The sequence below is a fragment of the Clytia hemisphaerica genome, unplaced genomic scaffold, assembly GCF_902728285.1.
Source record: "Clytia hemisphaerica strain Z4C2 unplaced genomic scaffold, Clytia hemisphaerica genome assembly, whole genome shotgun sequence".
NCBI lineage: Eukaryota > Metazoa > Cnidaria > Hydrozoa > Leptothecata > Clytiidae > Clytia > Clytia hemisphaerica.
In genome coordinates, this window is record NW_027103805.1 from 174,365 (window position 1) to 190,115 (window position 15,751).

The window sequence follows — 15,751 nt, forward strand, 5'->3', positions numbered from 1 at the left end:
AATGTCTAAAAATAACCGGTTGCATATGCTGTCGACGATATTTTAAGCTTTACGACGTACAGGTTACCCTTTTAAAAATGATTTTTCTTGATTTATTTATTTCTACCTTGAAATGACTTTAAAGAGCTTAGTTCCCATTTCTTTCAGATCACTTTGCAAATTTATTCGTTCGAGAATGTAGCATACCACGTGCTCCACCGGCGTATTCCCTTCTTCACGCATCAAGTCCTCACTGATTGGTGGAAAAAGGACCAATCACGTTGGAGAGTTTGTCAGTATTATTTGACGCGTTGTCAAGGCAACTTACAATTGTTGAATAGCATCGATTTCATTAATAGAACGAGTGAACTGGCTCGTGTGTTCGGCATTTTGTTTTATGCTGTCATTTCTCGAGGATCGCAGGTTAGTTCACGATTAGATGGATAGATTTTAATTACATTGAAAAATTTTGATTCATAAAAAACGTGTTCGTCATCCTAAGCACCCTTCCCCATTGACCGTTTTGAACTGGCAAATTCAATTTTAAGACATGTTGAAAATGATTGTTTATTCGTTTATTTCTCAACCTGCAAAGGTCTAACTCTAGCAAGTATCGTATATTATCATTATTGCCTGTCTTGAATTATGTGTCTGTTTTAGTTTCGAGTGGAGTCGATGATGATTCGAACAGCCAACCCGTTGAACTATGTTCCTGTTTCTCCCACTGTACAACAACGAGCAAAGTAAGAGAATTGTGTTGATTCTCCCTAAGTTTCAATGAGGAATTGTAATGTTAAAAGTCTTTATTCTGCATTCTTTTTCTACGCATTTTGTTTTTCCTAATAAATGGTACACGAATTTCTCACACCGGACCAGTTTATGGGTAAAAAAAGTAATGAAACCCTTTTGAGTGAATTTAAGCTCTAATTGGTAACTTTCGAACACATATGCGTATAAAGATAATGTTTTCACGACTAATCCGATCAAAGTTTGATTACGTGGTTAAGTTTTCGTGATTTCTTTTATCCACAAGCCATATCATCCCTCGTTTCGAGTGTAAAACTCCTACTCTAAGGCCTAAGAACGGTCTAAAAGCCTAGAGCTGTCTATTATTCAGACTATTCTATCCAGAGCTATCATAAACCCACTTTTTTGTATCGTAGAATATTCGATGTTTATTCCTTTGTATTATACCTTCACAGAATGGCAGCACCAGAATGCATCCCTTTAGTTCTTGAACCAGAATCAAAGTTTTATGCTGATCCAGTCATTGTATTGGACTTTCAATCGCTCTACCCATCCATCATAATCGCATATAATTATTGTTATTCAACGTGTCTCGGCAAAGTGTCTTCCTTTTCGGCGTAAGTAGTAAGCCGGTGACCGCAGCTGGGGCGATCCGAAGGCTCCTCGTTTGAGGGCACCTCTCTTACTCTCTTGATTTCTCCACTTAACCTCGACCCTTCTCTTAGTTGCTGAACATTTAGCAAAGAGGCATCAAGTACTTTTTTTATACTATGTACGAAGCGCATTGTAGCCAAATACTCTACCTCCGCAATGCGGTTGCTCGGCGTAAGTGCACGCTACGATGCCTAATAAATGATCTGTATTATAGTATGGAGGGTTTGATAACCACATGCACTTTTGTTTTACGTAAAAAAAAAACGGAAAACTCATCAAAGAATTCTATGTATCTGCTTATATAATATTAATCCCAACCTCATAACTAAACCAGTTCCACAAGCCCCCATTTATCGGTTAGAAATGAATTGTTTAAGTCATTGTAATTAATTTATCTATGTTATCTCTTCATTTCAGTAATGAGAACTATCGATTTGGAGCCACTTCGTTGAATTTACCACTCAAAGTTCTCAATGTAAGTCTTTTAAACAAAGACACTTTTTCAAATATAAGGAGCTGCATTTCTTTTGCTTTAACCAATCTGGTTTTAAACCTTCGTGTATCTTGCTGGGGGGGCTTGATTCCAAAACTTTACAAATCACCTCCGATTATCAACTAGTTCACTTGAAATTTTAAGATGCTTTCGCCATTAAAAAACAGGAAGATGCTCAAAGGATTAAGGCGAGTTCGATACACTATCGACTACACGTTTATAAACGAATAAATAAATAAATAAATTTAATAAGAATATCCAAAATTTTTAAAGCCTTCGTTTTAAGCCTAAAAATGTTCTTATCATGCTCATATTTTCACCAATTTTTGAATATTTTTGTCCATTTTCCTAAGAAATTGGGTGTGCTAGGGTCTACAAAGCCTTAAAATGTTCTTAACTTGTTCTTAACAATTTTGGCCCTCGAAGCCTTATGTTCTTATATAGTTTGTTCTAATAAAAAACGTGTAACCAGAGAAATTGTTCTTGTGTGTAACTTTGAAATTTCCTTTCTTTAAATCTTACACACTTTCAAAAAATGCTCGAAGTGTTAATCTTCCCTTTCCTGAAACCTTAGAAACTTTCAAAAGACAAATTGACGCATGTCAGTCCAAACGGTGTCGGCTTCGTAACTGCAAACGTCAAACGAGGGATTTTACCAAGGTATATAACATTTTACTTTTTAATGAAAATCTTGGTGGTAGTAGCAAATATTCACACAACTTTTTGATAGAATTTTTATCGCCCCTAAATTCCAGTAATTAATTTAGAAATCAAACGCGAATACTACTCATACGTAAGGCTGCCTGTTGATGCTGGTTCGAATTTCATATTAATTGACACGCTTTTTTATAAAACAAGAGAGAAATAAGACTCAGATTTTGGTAAAAGTTTGAGAGAAAAGTAAGAACACTCCCAGCATCAGATTTTAGTAAGTGGCTAAAGGAAATACTGATATTAAGCCCCTTTTAAGACAACAAGTTGTAAATGTTAGAGCCTGAAAATCCTAACCTAAACCTTATGTTTCTTACGTTTGAAGAGTTACTTGAGATATGTTGTTATTTAGAATGTTGGAGGACATTTTGAATACGCGCATCATGGTCAAAGGTGCTATGAAGAAAGCTAAAGAGGACAAGGTATGCTTTTCCATTTCAAAATAACCGAATCCTCAAAATGCTCTTTTTTTTGTTGCATGAAATCGGAGCAAGCCTTCCTTCAATTCCTTCCTTTTAAACGAGGCTTATCGTTTGGAAAGTGGCCGTAGTATGAGGGTAGAGCATCCAGCTATGGTGCGCAAAGTTATGGGTTCGACGCTCAGCCGGCTCATATCAAAGATTCCCAAAAAGGTATTTGATGCTTCTCTGCTTGATGCTCAGCAAGTAAAAAGACGGATCAAGGGTTTAATGGAGAAATCCAGGGAAAGGAATAGTGCCCTCCATTACCTTCGGGTAGATAGCTAGAGAAAAAGGAGCCTTCAGGTCGCCCTCGACTGCGCTTCGGTCTCAAATTTTCATTTTTTTTTTTTGTTCACTTTTAACTTCCCTCTATTTCTTTTTGAAGGTCCTGCACCGAATGTTGGATTCGCGACAACTTGGACTGAAATTGATTGCCAACGTTACTTATGGTTACACCAGCGCCAATTTCTCAGGCAGAATGCCTTGCATTGAGGTGCAGTACACTTGTCGTCATATTGAAATCAAGGAAACAAGGAGTCTGCAATTAAAATTTAAGAAATATTCGTGTCAAAAGTAACTTTTTCAAGTGTTGAAACAATCTTCAGTTAAAACAGTGCTTTTGGGATAAAAAGAAAAGGACCAATATCAAAACTGAGGCAATAGACGATATCGGCTTAACGTGAAAACTCAGATTTAACCTCCGAAAATTGCCCACAATGCTTTGCGCGGAAAAATAGTTCACGGAGAATCTTTTTCCGCACAATGCATTGTGGGGAATTCTCAGGGGTCAAATCTGAGTTTTTAATGTGAAACCAATATCGTCTATTATCATCATCAAATCAAGAAATTAATTTTTGACATTTTTATTTTCAGATCGGTGACAGTGTAGTGCGAAAGGCCCGTGAGACATTGGAACGAGCTATTCATCTGGTCAACACAACTGCTAAGTGGGATGCTAAAGTAGTCTATGGAGATACTGACAGGTCAGAAAATTAACCCTGCAGAAAGAGTTTTCTTACACAGCATTTTTAAGGAAAAGAAATCGACTTTTCTGTGAAGAAGCGCAAAATTTGACAAGTCATTGTTTTGACTGTGCTTTGTCAGCATAGGATGCGAGTCTGCTTTTGTATGTCATTGAAAACAATGTCTTTAAGATAAGAGATTTGGTATGTAAGAATAATAATAATCATTCATTGAGTTTGGTGATAAAGAACTTTGTGTCTGATTAACCTGTAGACTGTTGTCATTATAAAGTTGATTTGCTTTCGTTCCGCCTTTAGTATGTTCATCCTGGTTAAGGGAGCAACGAAAGAACGGGCTTTCGAAATCGGTCAACAGATAGTGAATGAAGTCACTGCAGCAAACCCTAAACCTGTCAAACTTAAATTCGAAAAGGTAGGATAATCTTTTTTTCTATTAGTTGATCATTCTCTACCGCTTTTTTATAATTTTCGTTCGATCATTACCATGAAACCAAACTAAATACTAATCGAATATAAACAAACAAGATACTAGACCCAAGTAAAATTCAAAAATAGTTTTCTTTCAATAAAAGTACATGACTCAAAGTTTCGTGCTTCTGCGCTTATTCAAATATACAAGAGAAATCCAATCTAAAATATCTGCGTGCAAAAAGTTAACAAATGTTACTATGGAATAAGGTAATTAAATTTGTTTAGAAAAGGATTAATAAAAGCAATAATGTCGACGAAAAATAAGAATACTATTTTTAATCTTTAATTCAGTCTTCAGTCCTTCTATTCCGAAAATTAACCCTCAGGCTTTGATATGAGCAATCATTTATATAGAGATTCTTCTCAATTTGCAATAAAGCTATGTCGTCCATTTACCATTATAAGTGTTGCGGTACTCTTTAAAAATCATGGTTTTCGGAGCGTTACTTTAAGGGCAGAAACTTTCGCGGGTAGAAACTTTTGCGATTTTCGCGATTTTTGCCCTTTTTCACGAAAGTTTCTGCCAAGTAAGAAATTACTCGAGAAATTCGTGAAAGTTTTTTCCGCGAAAAATACACTTTTTTTTTGCTATTTTATACTCAGTTTTCAGTTTTAGTGCTTTTTTACCTGCAAAATGAAATGATATTCTAAAATTCGTGTAAGTTATATTCGCTGAATTCGTTCCAAAAGTAAAGTTCGCAAAAGTTAAATTTGCGAAATTTCAAGATTTTGTAACCTCGCGAAATTTTCTGCTCTTAAAGTACTCTTTTGGTATCATTGTTACAAATTTATAGATCCTTAAAACCAAGCTCCCAAAACAAATCTTGAACTACTAGCTCATTCCGTAAAAATAACTTCCTGCGACCATTTCGTATTGTTAGGTTTATCAGCCATGTGTTTTGATCACCAAGAAACGATATGTTGGTTACAGTTATGAAACTCTAGACCAAAATGAACCAATTTTCGATGCCAAGGGAATCGAAACTGTTCGAAGAGATAATTGCCCAGCTGTTGAAAAGGTTAATGATTTGATACATATTTACTATTTTATCGGTTCTTCTTTTCTTTGAACTCTACTTGAAGAGAAACCGACTATTTAACACGATTTAAATATGTATTTTTACTACCCGTTTTTTCATAAGAACATCCAAGAAAAACATCTTCGGATGTTCTTTTTGGTTTTGAGCTATAATATATTCTTAAAATGTTCTTATTTTCAACATTTGTGAGTATTTTTGTGGGATATCCTGAGAAATTTAGTGTTTTTGAGTCTGCGAGGCCTTAAAATCTTCTTAACTTGTTTTTAATACTTTGGGCATCGAAGCCTTATGTTCTTATATAGTTCGATCTTGCAAAAAACGTATACGCTAACAACTATCTAGACCTTTTTACTTGATCTCAGAACAGAATATCCATTCTATCAGCGCCACGCTCTGGGATTGGGTGCGGAAAATTAAGTAGATATCAGGATCTGCTTGGAAAATAATCGTCTCTGCACTTTGGAGCTCAAAACCTTTCATTTACACTATTTTTTATATAAGAACATCCAAATTTTTTGAGCCTACAGACATTCTTAACTTTTTGGGTTTTATTTTCACCATTTTGTGAGATTCTCTAGCCTTACAATGTTCTTAACTTTTTCTTAATATTTTGGCTATCGAAGCCTTATGTTCTTCATAGTGTAAATACTGAACCTATTGCTCAATTTACAGCTGATGGAAAAGTCGATACGTATTCTGTTTGAAACCAAGGATGTGAGCTTGATCAAATCTTACGTTCAAAAGCAACTGATGAAAATTTTAGAAGGAAAGACATATTTGAAAGAATTTATCATTGCAAAAGAATACCGTGGAATGAACACTTATAAACCAGGCGCATGCGTACCAGCGCTTGTGCTGACCAGGTAAAATTGCAGGTCAAATTTAATAGTAATTTTGGTATGGTGTGTTTATTGGTTCACTTGTCGAAATTCCTCAGTGCCTTACATTCAAAAAACTATATTTTATAAATCCTATAATAAGAATTTAATATCTTATCACACTTATATAACTAATCAAGAGTTTAACGCGGGAAAAATTTGACATGTTTGATTCTTTCATAAATGTACAGTATATCACGGCCAGTTCGATGTTCGTGTTAGTTAAATGGACTAGAGATGGAAACCCCTCAGGTTTTAATATTTCCCTAGGGACCAATAGCTGCAAGAATCGTCAAAATTCCAATGCATCAACTTACTTCGGAGCCTACAATGACTGTATGGACTGATTGTCAAAATTGTTATTATATATTCATAAAATCACCACTAACAACATCTCTGCTCATTTAATAAACGAAAATGGCTGTTCTCCTTTTCCAGGAAAATGTTAAAACAAGACAGGCGATCAGAACCTCGTACAGGTCAACGTGTTCCTTATGTTGTAATTCATGGAAGCCCTGGGTTACCACTGATACAATTAGTTCGACCGTAAGATTATCTTTTATGATTTTTTTTTTGTTATACAGTTGACGCTCTCTACGACACTCTACTATTCGATAGGCTCCCTTACTCGATGAAACTTAAAGTCCCCGTCAACAAGAAACTCTCATAAACGACGCTCCCTTATTCGATGAAAATCCAATTCCCCTTGAAGATCGAATTAGAGAGCGTCAACTGTAATTTTAAGTGGTGGAAGGCTTTGGCATAGATATTAATCTCCTACAAAGTGAAATAGATTCGCGCCAAGTATTTTCACCTTTTCTTATTACACGTTTTTTATACGAGCATCCGAAATTTTTGAAGCCTTCGTATGTTCTTAACTTTTTGATGTTTTTAAAATAAGCCTGAAAATTTTCAAAATGTTTTTAAATTGACAATTTTTCAGTATTTTTGTGAAATTTCCTAAGAGATTTGGCCTTTTAGAGTCCATAAAGCTTTAAAATGTTCTTAACTTGTTCTTAATATTATTCTTATATGTTCTAGTATAGTTTTGCTTTTATAAACAAATGTGTAATTAAATGGCAGAAGGCTTCGGCAAAGATAAAGCTCTCCTACGAAGTGGAATGAATTCGCATCGAGTATTTTCACCTTTTCTTATCACATCTGTTTCTTTCAGGCCGCAAGATTTAGTTGATAATTCAGGACTCCGAATCAATGACGTGTATTATATCACTAAACAGATCTTACCTGCGTTGTCGCGTATCTTTTCGTTGCTCGGTGTTAATGTCAACAAATGGTAAGAATGATAGTAGGATTTTTTACAGTTATTATTTTCTTACTTTCAAAATTTTTTTTGAACCGACCAGATTTTGGAAAGAAATAATTAACTTCTAAGATAAATGTTTTAATTGAGATCGGTTAGACGCGACTATGAACATGAGCATGTCGTCAAGTTCAGAATGGATTCAATGGATTGGAATTAAACCGAAACTTACTTCTAAGAAAAGGTTCACTTTACGAAGTATGCATTATACAAGAACTCGAAAAGGTTTTTTTATACTACAGTGGAGTCCCCATAACTCGAACACACGAGGGAAACACAAATTTGTTCGAGTTATGGAGTAAAGTTTATAAGTCTTTAAAATCTGTTCGAGTTAAGGAGCCATTCGAGTTATAAAGGTTCGAGTTAAAGTGACTCCACTGTAATTGGATGAAATCTTAACATAAAGGATAATGTATTTTTTATGCACTCTCAAAAAGCTTCGTGTGAACAAAAAGCAATTTTTTATTGTTACACAATTTGTTTTTGCCAGGTACACAGATTTGCCGAAGATGAACAGAATCCATGATCGAGATATTGACCACTCCACAAACAAAAAGGTAATATCATTGATATCGTTTTTCATGTACTAGGCTGCTGAGATGTATATTTTTGATGACACTAAAATAACGAAAAAAATTCATGTTTTGAATTTTTGTAACCTTTTTCTCTTGGACAAAACTAACCTGTACCATTGACTACGTCTGACTACGTTCAAATAAAAAGCTATTTTACCAGCCCTACATCAGCTGGCACGGCTTTACAAAATACGGCGTTCAGTGAAAATTTACTCTAGTAGTTTTTGGAAAGTTGAGACAAAGAGCTTTCTTACGTTGCTGAAGATTATTTCTGAAACCCATTTTAATACCGTTAATAAGATTTGGAGTTTGAAATTTAGCCATTGAAAATGCGAATCTTATCTCAAAAAATGAAAATTAATGAAAAATGATTGAAATATTTATACTTTAAACTGTAAAATTAAATTTTACGATGTCTATATTATTTACAATATTATTTACATTATATTTGTGATATTCATGACGTAGTGTTTTCTACGGAAATACCCCGGTTTTAGCCAGTAGTGGCAAATTTAAACTAGACAAAAGTTGTTTAAAATTTGCCACTACTGGCAAAAACCGGGATCTTTCCGCCGTGAATATCATGAATTAATACAAGGAAAGATTGCATTTTGCTTAGCACTTGTCTTTCCGTTTGCAGGGAACCATTTCGCATTATTTTGGAAGTCAGCACTGTCCAATATGTCAACAGCTGACTACTCTACGAATCTGCCGTTCGTGTCAACAACAGCCACAAATGACCGTTGTCCATCTTACATCGCGTATTTGGAATACCGAAAAACGATTTATAAATCTACTTAAGGTATTTTCCGATTTGACCCTTTTCTTGGGATCTTTGCAAATTGATGGGATTTTTTTTGTCACTTCAGGGCGGACACGGATTTTTTCCAATCACGCTCTGTTTGTAACTTGTACAAATCACAGATATCAATAAAAGAATAGATGGAGCTTCTCTGTCGGTCATTTTTAATAGAGTAGCGGCACAATTTTGCTTACACGAGCCTTTAATTTAAGCCATTTAATTACAGTGTCAAAATATTTGAACGTTGAAAACCAAGTTTTCTATTGTAATATATTGTGGTCCGCTCAGCGCAAACTTTGCTTCACCTTTTTTTGGCTTGGGAAAGAAAGAATAGCTCTATTCAGTGTATGTATGGTGTTAAGACTATTGAATGAAAAAATTTAAATTTCATCATAAATTTCATAGCCTCTGTGTGTGAAATTCCACGTTCCACTGGTATGTTACTGGACATTGTCAAATCATCAAATCACAAAGGTGGTATTGAAATCACATTCATTTATATTTTTCTTCTATAATGTTGCGACTCTTACTCTGGCTGCCAAGATGTAGTAAAATATCCACAGTGCATTGTTTTTTATCGTAACTTAAAATGTTGATCTCAAAGCTCACCATATTTTAAATTGTCAATCCATTCAACTCCATGTGGTAAATTTGAATATCCGGAGGTGATTCGTACTTTCTGAAATGTTTGATGGTTCTCATTGAGAACTCGTGTCCCTTTTAGTTGTCCGTCCACCCAAAATGTGACGTAAAGTTTGCCATCAGTTGGATCGCGTTGCTGTTGCATCTGACATTTGATGTAAGTGTTGAGTGAGTTTGTTAGATCATGATGTGTTAATAGTTGTGCCCCACTTGTCGATGTCCATGTTCTGACATTCAATGCAAGTGCGTTGGACGGTCTTTGAATTCTCACGAAGTTTTTTTCACGATTGTTTGTTTCTTGGTTTATTCCACCAGAAAACATAAGAATGAAAAGCCAATAGTTTGGTTGGGCACTGTACGTTAATTGGTAATCAAAAGATACAAACCATTCCTTTGGCGGCCAATTATTGATCTCTTTGAAAAGCTCTTCTTCGCGTGGTACATAAATTCTTTGACCTAAGGTTTTAAAAAATACAGTTGAGTTTATCTTAAAGAAAAATTTATTTCGAATTCGAGAAAGATTCATATTACAGAGAGTATTTAAAATTACTTTCCAGCTGAGGGCACTAATTTTTCAGCTCGAATTACAAAAAGATTCGAATTACCTTATCGGGGAAAAAAATGTCGAAGTTTTATTTAGTCGGGGAAAAATCTCGTCACCTAGAGGCATTTTCGTCACTTTCCCACGACCAAAATTTCAAATTCGTCACTTTTCCCCGACGAAATTTACGATTTAGTCACTTTCACCCAACTAAATTGTCCAAATGAATTGGTTTCCTTCACTAGCTCAAAAAAAGATCTTGTAATTCGACGTTTTAAGCACTTATTAAATATTTCCCGTTTTCCAAAAGGGAAATATTTGTCAAAACGGGCTTTCTCCATCATAATAATTTTCAGTGTCAAAACGCCTTCCGTACGCCCTGACTGACGCCCGTTTTAGCGCCTAAAGAAAGTCTACTTTATAAGAATCAAATCAATATCTCTTGATTGAAGGCAATATGCTTTTCGGTAATTAGTTCTTACAAAGTAAACAAAGGATGAATAAAAAGATGAGCATATTTATTTTTATTATAAGCATCTACTTTATAAGAATCAAATCAATAACTCTTGATTGAAGGCAACATGCCTTTCGGTAATTAGTTCTTACAAAGTAAACAAAGGATGGCGAAAAAGATGAGTATATTTATTTTTATTATAAGCATCTACTTTATAAGAATCAAATCAATAGCTCTTGATTGAAGGCAATATGCCTTTCGGTAATTAGTCCTTACAAAGTAAACAAAGGATGGCGAAAAAGATGAGCTTATTTATTTTTATTATAAGCATCTACTTTATAAGAATCAAATCAATAACTCTTGATTGAAGGCAATATATCTTTCGGTAATTAGTTATTAGAAAGTAAACAAAGGATGAATAAAAAGATGAGCATATTTATTTTTATTATAAGCATCTACTTTATAAGAATCAAATCAATAACTCTTGATTGAAGGCAATATGCCTTTCGGTAATTAGTCCTTACAAAGTAAACAAAGGATGGCGAAAAAGATGAGCTTATTTATTTTTATTATAAGCATCTACTTTATAAGAATCAAATCAATAACTCTTGATTGAAGGCAATATATCTTTCGGTAATTAGTTATTAGAAAGTAAACAAAGGATGAATAAAAAGATGAGCATATTTATTTTTATTATAAGCATCTACTTTATAAAAATCAAATCAATAACTCTTGATTGAAGGCAACATGCCTTTCGGTAATTAGTTCTTACAAAGTAAACAAAGTATGGCGAAAAAGATGAGCATATTTATTTTTATTATAAGTGTCTACTTTATAAGAATCAAATAAATTTCAGAATTTTTGGCGTTTTCACTGTGATAACATGTGAGCGATAAATTCTCTTTTTCTTTTTGAGATGTGACCGACCGTCTATCCCATGTCATAAAAGTAAAGTTGATACCAAGCTTTCTTCCTCCAACTTAAATTTTATTGATAAAACGAATTTAAAATCTACACATGCGTAATTTTGCTTACTTAGGGATATTTCGATAGGAAGCTCTCCGGGGCATTCTTAGCGACAGCTACTTGCTAGTATATGTCAATAATGACCTTCATTTTTAAGGAAATATTTAGTCGCATTTTTGCGAATCTTGTTTCGGTTAATAAAGGTTTAAAGTTTAGATTTTAATTTTGGTTGGGGTTTAAAAAATCGGGTAAAAGTTTTGGTCGGGTGATAAAATGTCGGGGAAAAATTTCGTCACCCCCTCAAAATTTTGATGCGAAGCGAGCAGAAATTTTTTGGAATTTCAAGGATGGAAGTTTTCCCATTTCCCGAAAGTTTAATTTTAACTTTTCATTAAGGAATGACTAAAAACCTTCCTAATGGATAAAATTTCGCTAAAATGTCTGGAAGATTTTCGACACTTTCAGGTAAAAAATCTGGAAAAATATGGCTTTTGAGACTAAAAGTCTGGAATTTTCAACTTGGCAAACCTGTAGCAACCCTGGTATTACAATGACCCGGCAATAATTCATGCTATTATTTTTTGCTTTTAGAAAAAGTTTACGATTGGGCGACAAGGTTAAGACACAGATGAGTCTCCAGAACTTGAATCTCTATTAATCGAATGTCTCCTCAATTCGAAGTTTTCTTGTCCCTTCACTTAACACTACCTTATAAACAGTCACCATATTCCATGACCACAATTACTTGTTTGAGTTATAGAGACTCCACTGCATAGTTTTCAAGTTCAGGATTGGATCAGAACACGCTCTAAAGCCATGGTTAAGCTTTTTTACTTTCGTGATGGTTTGTAAGAAACGGATTACTTACCGGGATATATCGGACTTTGTGTGTATCTGAAGTTCCATAAGATACCTGTCAGGAAGCATTCAACAAAGTCAACACTCAAATTTAAGGTGAACTTTCGGTAGTGAACTCTTTCTCTATTCACATAAATGGCAATGTGTTTGATATTCTCGTTCGTTGTATGTGTTGTTTGTCTCATCTTGAAAGAATATGTCTGTTGTAGATTCAGGTCAAGGTTCCAATCTTGGTTTGGGTTAGTATCATCTGGATAGAAGAAATACATTTTTCTTCCAAATGTCCAAATAGATGGAATTCGATTACCATACTGTGTGTAATATGTCGTACCAACTTTTTGGAACGAGACGATGTTTACCCAATGGGGAACTTCTTCAAAGAGTTTAAAATCGAAAGATAATTCCCAAATGTTATGATAAACGAATTTTTTCACAAGGTGGTGGTTTTGACGTGGTCGGAAGACTAGAAAATATCAATTAGGTTTCATACGTTCACGAACTGATCTTTTGTGCGAGAAAAATTGCTTTATATGCTGGACTATCGTGTTTTGGTGTATATAAGGCATATAAAGATGGTTCATATCGTAACCACCGGGTGTCCCAGAAAAAAATCTTCCTCTTTGAAGAGAATTTGTCCGAGTTCTATAAACTATTAAAGAATTAATCCTTTTGCATTGGAAAGAGGAAGGATAAACTTAAATTTGGGAGATCATTTGTCAAAAAAGTCAAAAAAGGCAAAAAATGAGCGTATTAAATCATCATAAAGATAACATTAATTCCATTTATTTTACCTTAGAATTTAGTTGAAGGGGTTTTCTCAAACGTATAAAGTGAGAGCAAGTCATGGGGGCTGGTTTTTATCGGCTACGTTGTGCAAGGTTGTGAGTTCAATCCCCAGCCGAGTCACACCAAGGACTTGATAGACGAAAATTAAAACTACATAATTTCGTGTTAACCCTTTGCATATTATGAATACTATATGACGCCAACATGAATATTTATATATCATGAATACTGTATTTGAACTAACCTGTGGGCATTAGGATGTCATTTGTGTTGACAGTTTTCTGAAAATAGAATTAAATTGGAACGTAAAATGGAAACGTAACCAGTGTTGTAAACTGACTTAAAGGCTCTGACCATAGTGAATTTTTCATAATTGCCGTGTTTAAAATGTGTTTTCTGACTGATGTAGCCAACAAGACTATGGCATGTTATACATTTTCTGTTAGACAAACTATTCCTGAATCTGAAAATTCAAAAATTGCATTGAAAAAGTTTGATGAAGAAGAAAATGAAGACTTTTGCGAGGAAGAGTATTTTAACTTTGAAGAGCTTTCGGCGAAGAAAAAACATTTTGAAAAAGTTTTTGCAGTAGAAGGTGTATCTTTTACCGAACAATAAAAATTTTTGCGGAAAATTTTTGTAAATGCAAGTTCTTAATTACCCTAAGGGATTTGATTAAAAAGCAATTTATAAAGGCAATTCTTTGTGAAAAGTGTTAAAAAATCTAAAACATAACTTTTATGTTCAGATACTAAAATCAATTTTCTGGCTATGGTCAGAGCCCTTAACCTATAATGCGTTATGAGCACATAATACCGGGTATTTAAAAAAATATAAGCTTAAAATTGGAATTTCGATCTAGGTCTCTCTACTCATGTTACACTATTCAAAATATATAGAGTTAACCATTCCTTGAATAATATGAGAATTCTATTGAAGTATGTCAGGAATAACTTGTTTGTAGTAGGGGGGGGCAAAAGTACTTATCTTTCGTGGGAAAATTAACCCGTGGTCAGGCGCGTGCCACTTTATTATTTAATTTACCAACCTAAGCTCGATCCAATCCTGTTTTACACTTTTTTCTATTTTCTTTAGGTGCAAAAAAAGACTGGGACGTTTTTTGGGTGGTAAAACGAACGGAAAAATGCCCGCGCGGCAATTGGCGGCTACGGTCGAAAAGGTGTATTCACAACTTGTTTTAGGTGTTCAATATTTCAATTTTTTGTCTGTCTTTACCTGTTTGTCTTTGATGAAATGATTCCATCCTTGTTCATCTTGTAATTGTGTTGTGTGTTGATGATCTTCTTCCCTATGTTGATTCAATTCACAAAGTTGTTGATCACCCTTGTGATTAATAGAACCACATTGATGATCGTTCGAACATTCCATTACACAATGAAGTTCGCTCAATCCTTGCATTTTCATGTAGGTGTACAAAGTAAAACGCTTGTGGCGAAACGTTCGACTGTATTTGTCGTCCACTCCACCCAAACAAAATTGAATGAGAAGCGATACATAGAAAATTTGTAACCTGAATTTATTCTTCATCTTAAAATTTTTGACGAAAAATAATCGTTAAAATCTTTCCTCTCTTTTCTTTCTCTTTCTTTTTACTTGCCCTGTCTCGTCTTATTTTGGTTATAGATTGTAGATTTTCTAAAAAAATTTATGTTACCTATTCATGAGGACCATTATATTACCCAATCAAAATCTTTCCTGATTTCTCGATTGTTTCATGTCTTATGCATTGCATTCAGTTTGCGGGAAAACACCATGAATGGTGTTTCTCAACAATAATTATGATATTTATTATATTTATAACTCTAAACTTAAACCCGATCGGTCAAACCTGCCGCTGGCGACAAAACGTTGTCGATTTATGTCGTCCCAATAGGCTCACGACGTTGTTTAAACGTTGATCTAACGTTATATGGACGTTGTGAGCGTTAGATAAACATTGAAACAACGTTGTGTGCCTGTTGGGGTCAATACTGTAACAGAAAGGGCAAATATCAATTGGTTGCGAGAGCCCCTAAAAATTTGTATTCGACGTTTTTCTTTGGTGAGTGCTTTAAGTTTTTAGAAGCAATTACCATGGATGTAAAAGTCTGATTTTGGAAAAAAACAGTTTATGGTAAATTTAAGTGTATTTTTTCAATATTTTACTCTGAAAGACACTTCTTTTCTAATTCATACCTTAAGGGAGCTAATTTTGGCGAGTGGTAAAAAATTAAAATTGAAATCAGATTTGGCAAGAACTGATTTTGACGAGTAACGCTTTTTTTTAATTTTACGAAACCAATTTTGTCTAATGTCAGGGCAAAGTTCCTTTTTGCATAGAAATTAGTGTTTTAACATAAAAATACATTTCAAAAATTACAAAAAGGTC

At 34.3% G+C, this 15,751-nt stretch overlaps 2 protein-coding genes across 3 annotated transcripts in view; one reads left to right on the forward strand and one right to left on the reverse strand.

Annotated features, from left to right (window-relative positions):
* LOC136806391 (DNA polymerase zeta catalytic subunit-like) overlaps nucleotides 1-15,751 on the forward strand; it is a 57,048-nt gene that overhangs the window by 32,119 nt on the left and 9,178 nt on the right. Inside the window, exons 21-35 of one of the 2 annotated variants that reach the window (XM_067062957.1) lie at nucleotides 148-402; nucleotides 640-722; nucleotides 1,182-1,343; nucleotides 1,798-1,855; nucleotides 2,448-2,533; nucleotides 2,937-3,006; nucleotides 3,431-3,538; nucleotides 3,919-4,028; nucleotides 4,326-4,440; nucleotides 5,381-5,518; nucleotides 6,212-6,402; nucleotides 6,856-6,963; nucleotides 7,592-7,711; nucleotides 8,229-8,295; nucleotides 8,954-9,115. In XM_067062957.1, the coding sequence (XP_066919058.1) occupies nucleotides 148-402; nucleotides 640-722; nucleotides 1,182-1,343; nucleotides 1,798-1,855; nucleotides 2,448-2,533; nucleotides 2,937-3,006; nucleotides 3,431-3,538; nucleotides 3,919-4,028; nucleotides 4,326-4,440; nucleotides 5,381-5,518; nucleotides 6,212-6,402; nucleotides 6,856-6,963; nucleotides 7,592-7,711; nucleotides 8,229-8,295; nucleotides 8,954-9,115 (1,833 nt within the window). The remainder of the gene's footprint in view (nucleotides 1-147; nucleotides 403-639; nucleotides 723-1,181; nucleotides 1,344-1,797; nucleotides 1,856-2,447; nucleotides 2,534-2,936; nucleotides 3,007-3,430; nucleotides 3,539-3,918; nucleotides 4,029-4,325; nucleotides 4,441-5,380; nucleotides 5,519-6,211; nucleotides 6,403-6,855; nucleotides 6,964-7,591; nucleotides 7,712-8,228; nucleotides 8,296-8,953; nucleotides 9,116-15,751) is intronic. The other variant, XM_067062956.1, reaches the window with a different exon arrangement.
* Nucleotides 9,115-14,858, reverse strand: LOC136806392 (uncharacterized). Its single transcript, XM_067062958.1, has 4 exons — nucleotides 14,599-14,858; nucleotides 13,607-13,643; nucleotides 12,587-13,039; nucleotides 9,115-10,213 (listed from the first exon to the last, which is right to left on the reverse strand). Exons 1-4 carry the CDS (start codon nucleotides 14,785-14,787, stop codon nucleotides 9,714-9,716), a joined length of 1,179 nt encoding a protein of 392 aa, XP_066919059.1. The 5' UTR covers nucleotides 14,788-14,858; the 3' UTR covers nucleotides 9,115-9,713.

What these genes read in the sequence shown, in the direction of transcription:
- LOC136806392 (XM_067062958.1), bottom strand. Translation starts at nt 14,787, where the DNA reads ATGAAAATGCAAGGATTGAGCGAACTTCATTGTGTAATGGAATGTTCG. An exon ending in ATTTCATCAAAGACAAACAG is followed by an intron (nt 13,644 to 14,598) that starts GTAAAGACAGAC and finishes TTCTATTTTCAG; the next exon opens with AAAACTGTCAACACAAATGA. An exon ending in ACAAAGTCCGATATATCCCG is followed by an intron (nt 10,214 to 12,586) that starts GTAAGTAATCCG and finishes TTAAAACCTTAG; the next exon opens with GTCAAAGAATTTATGTACCA.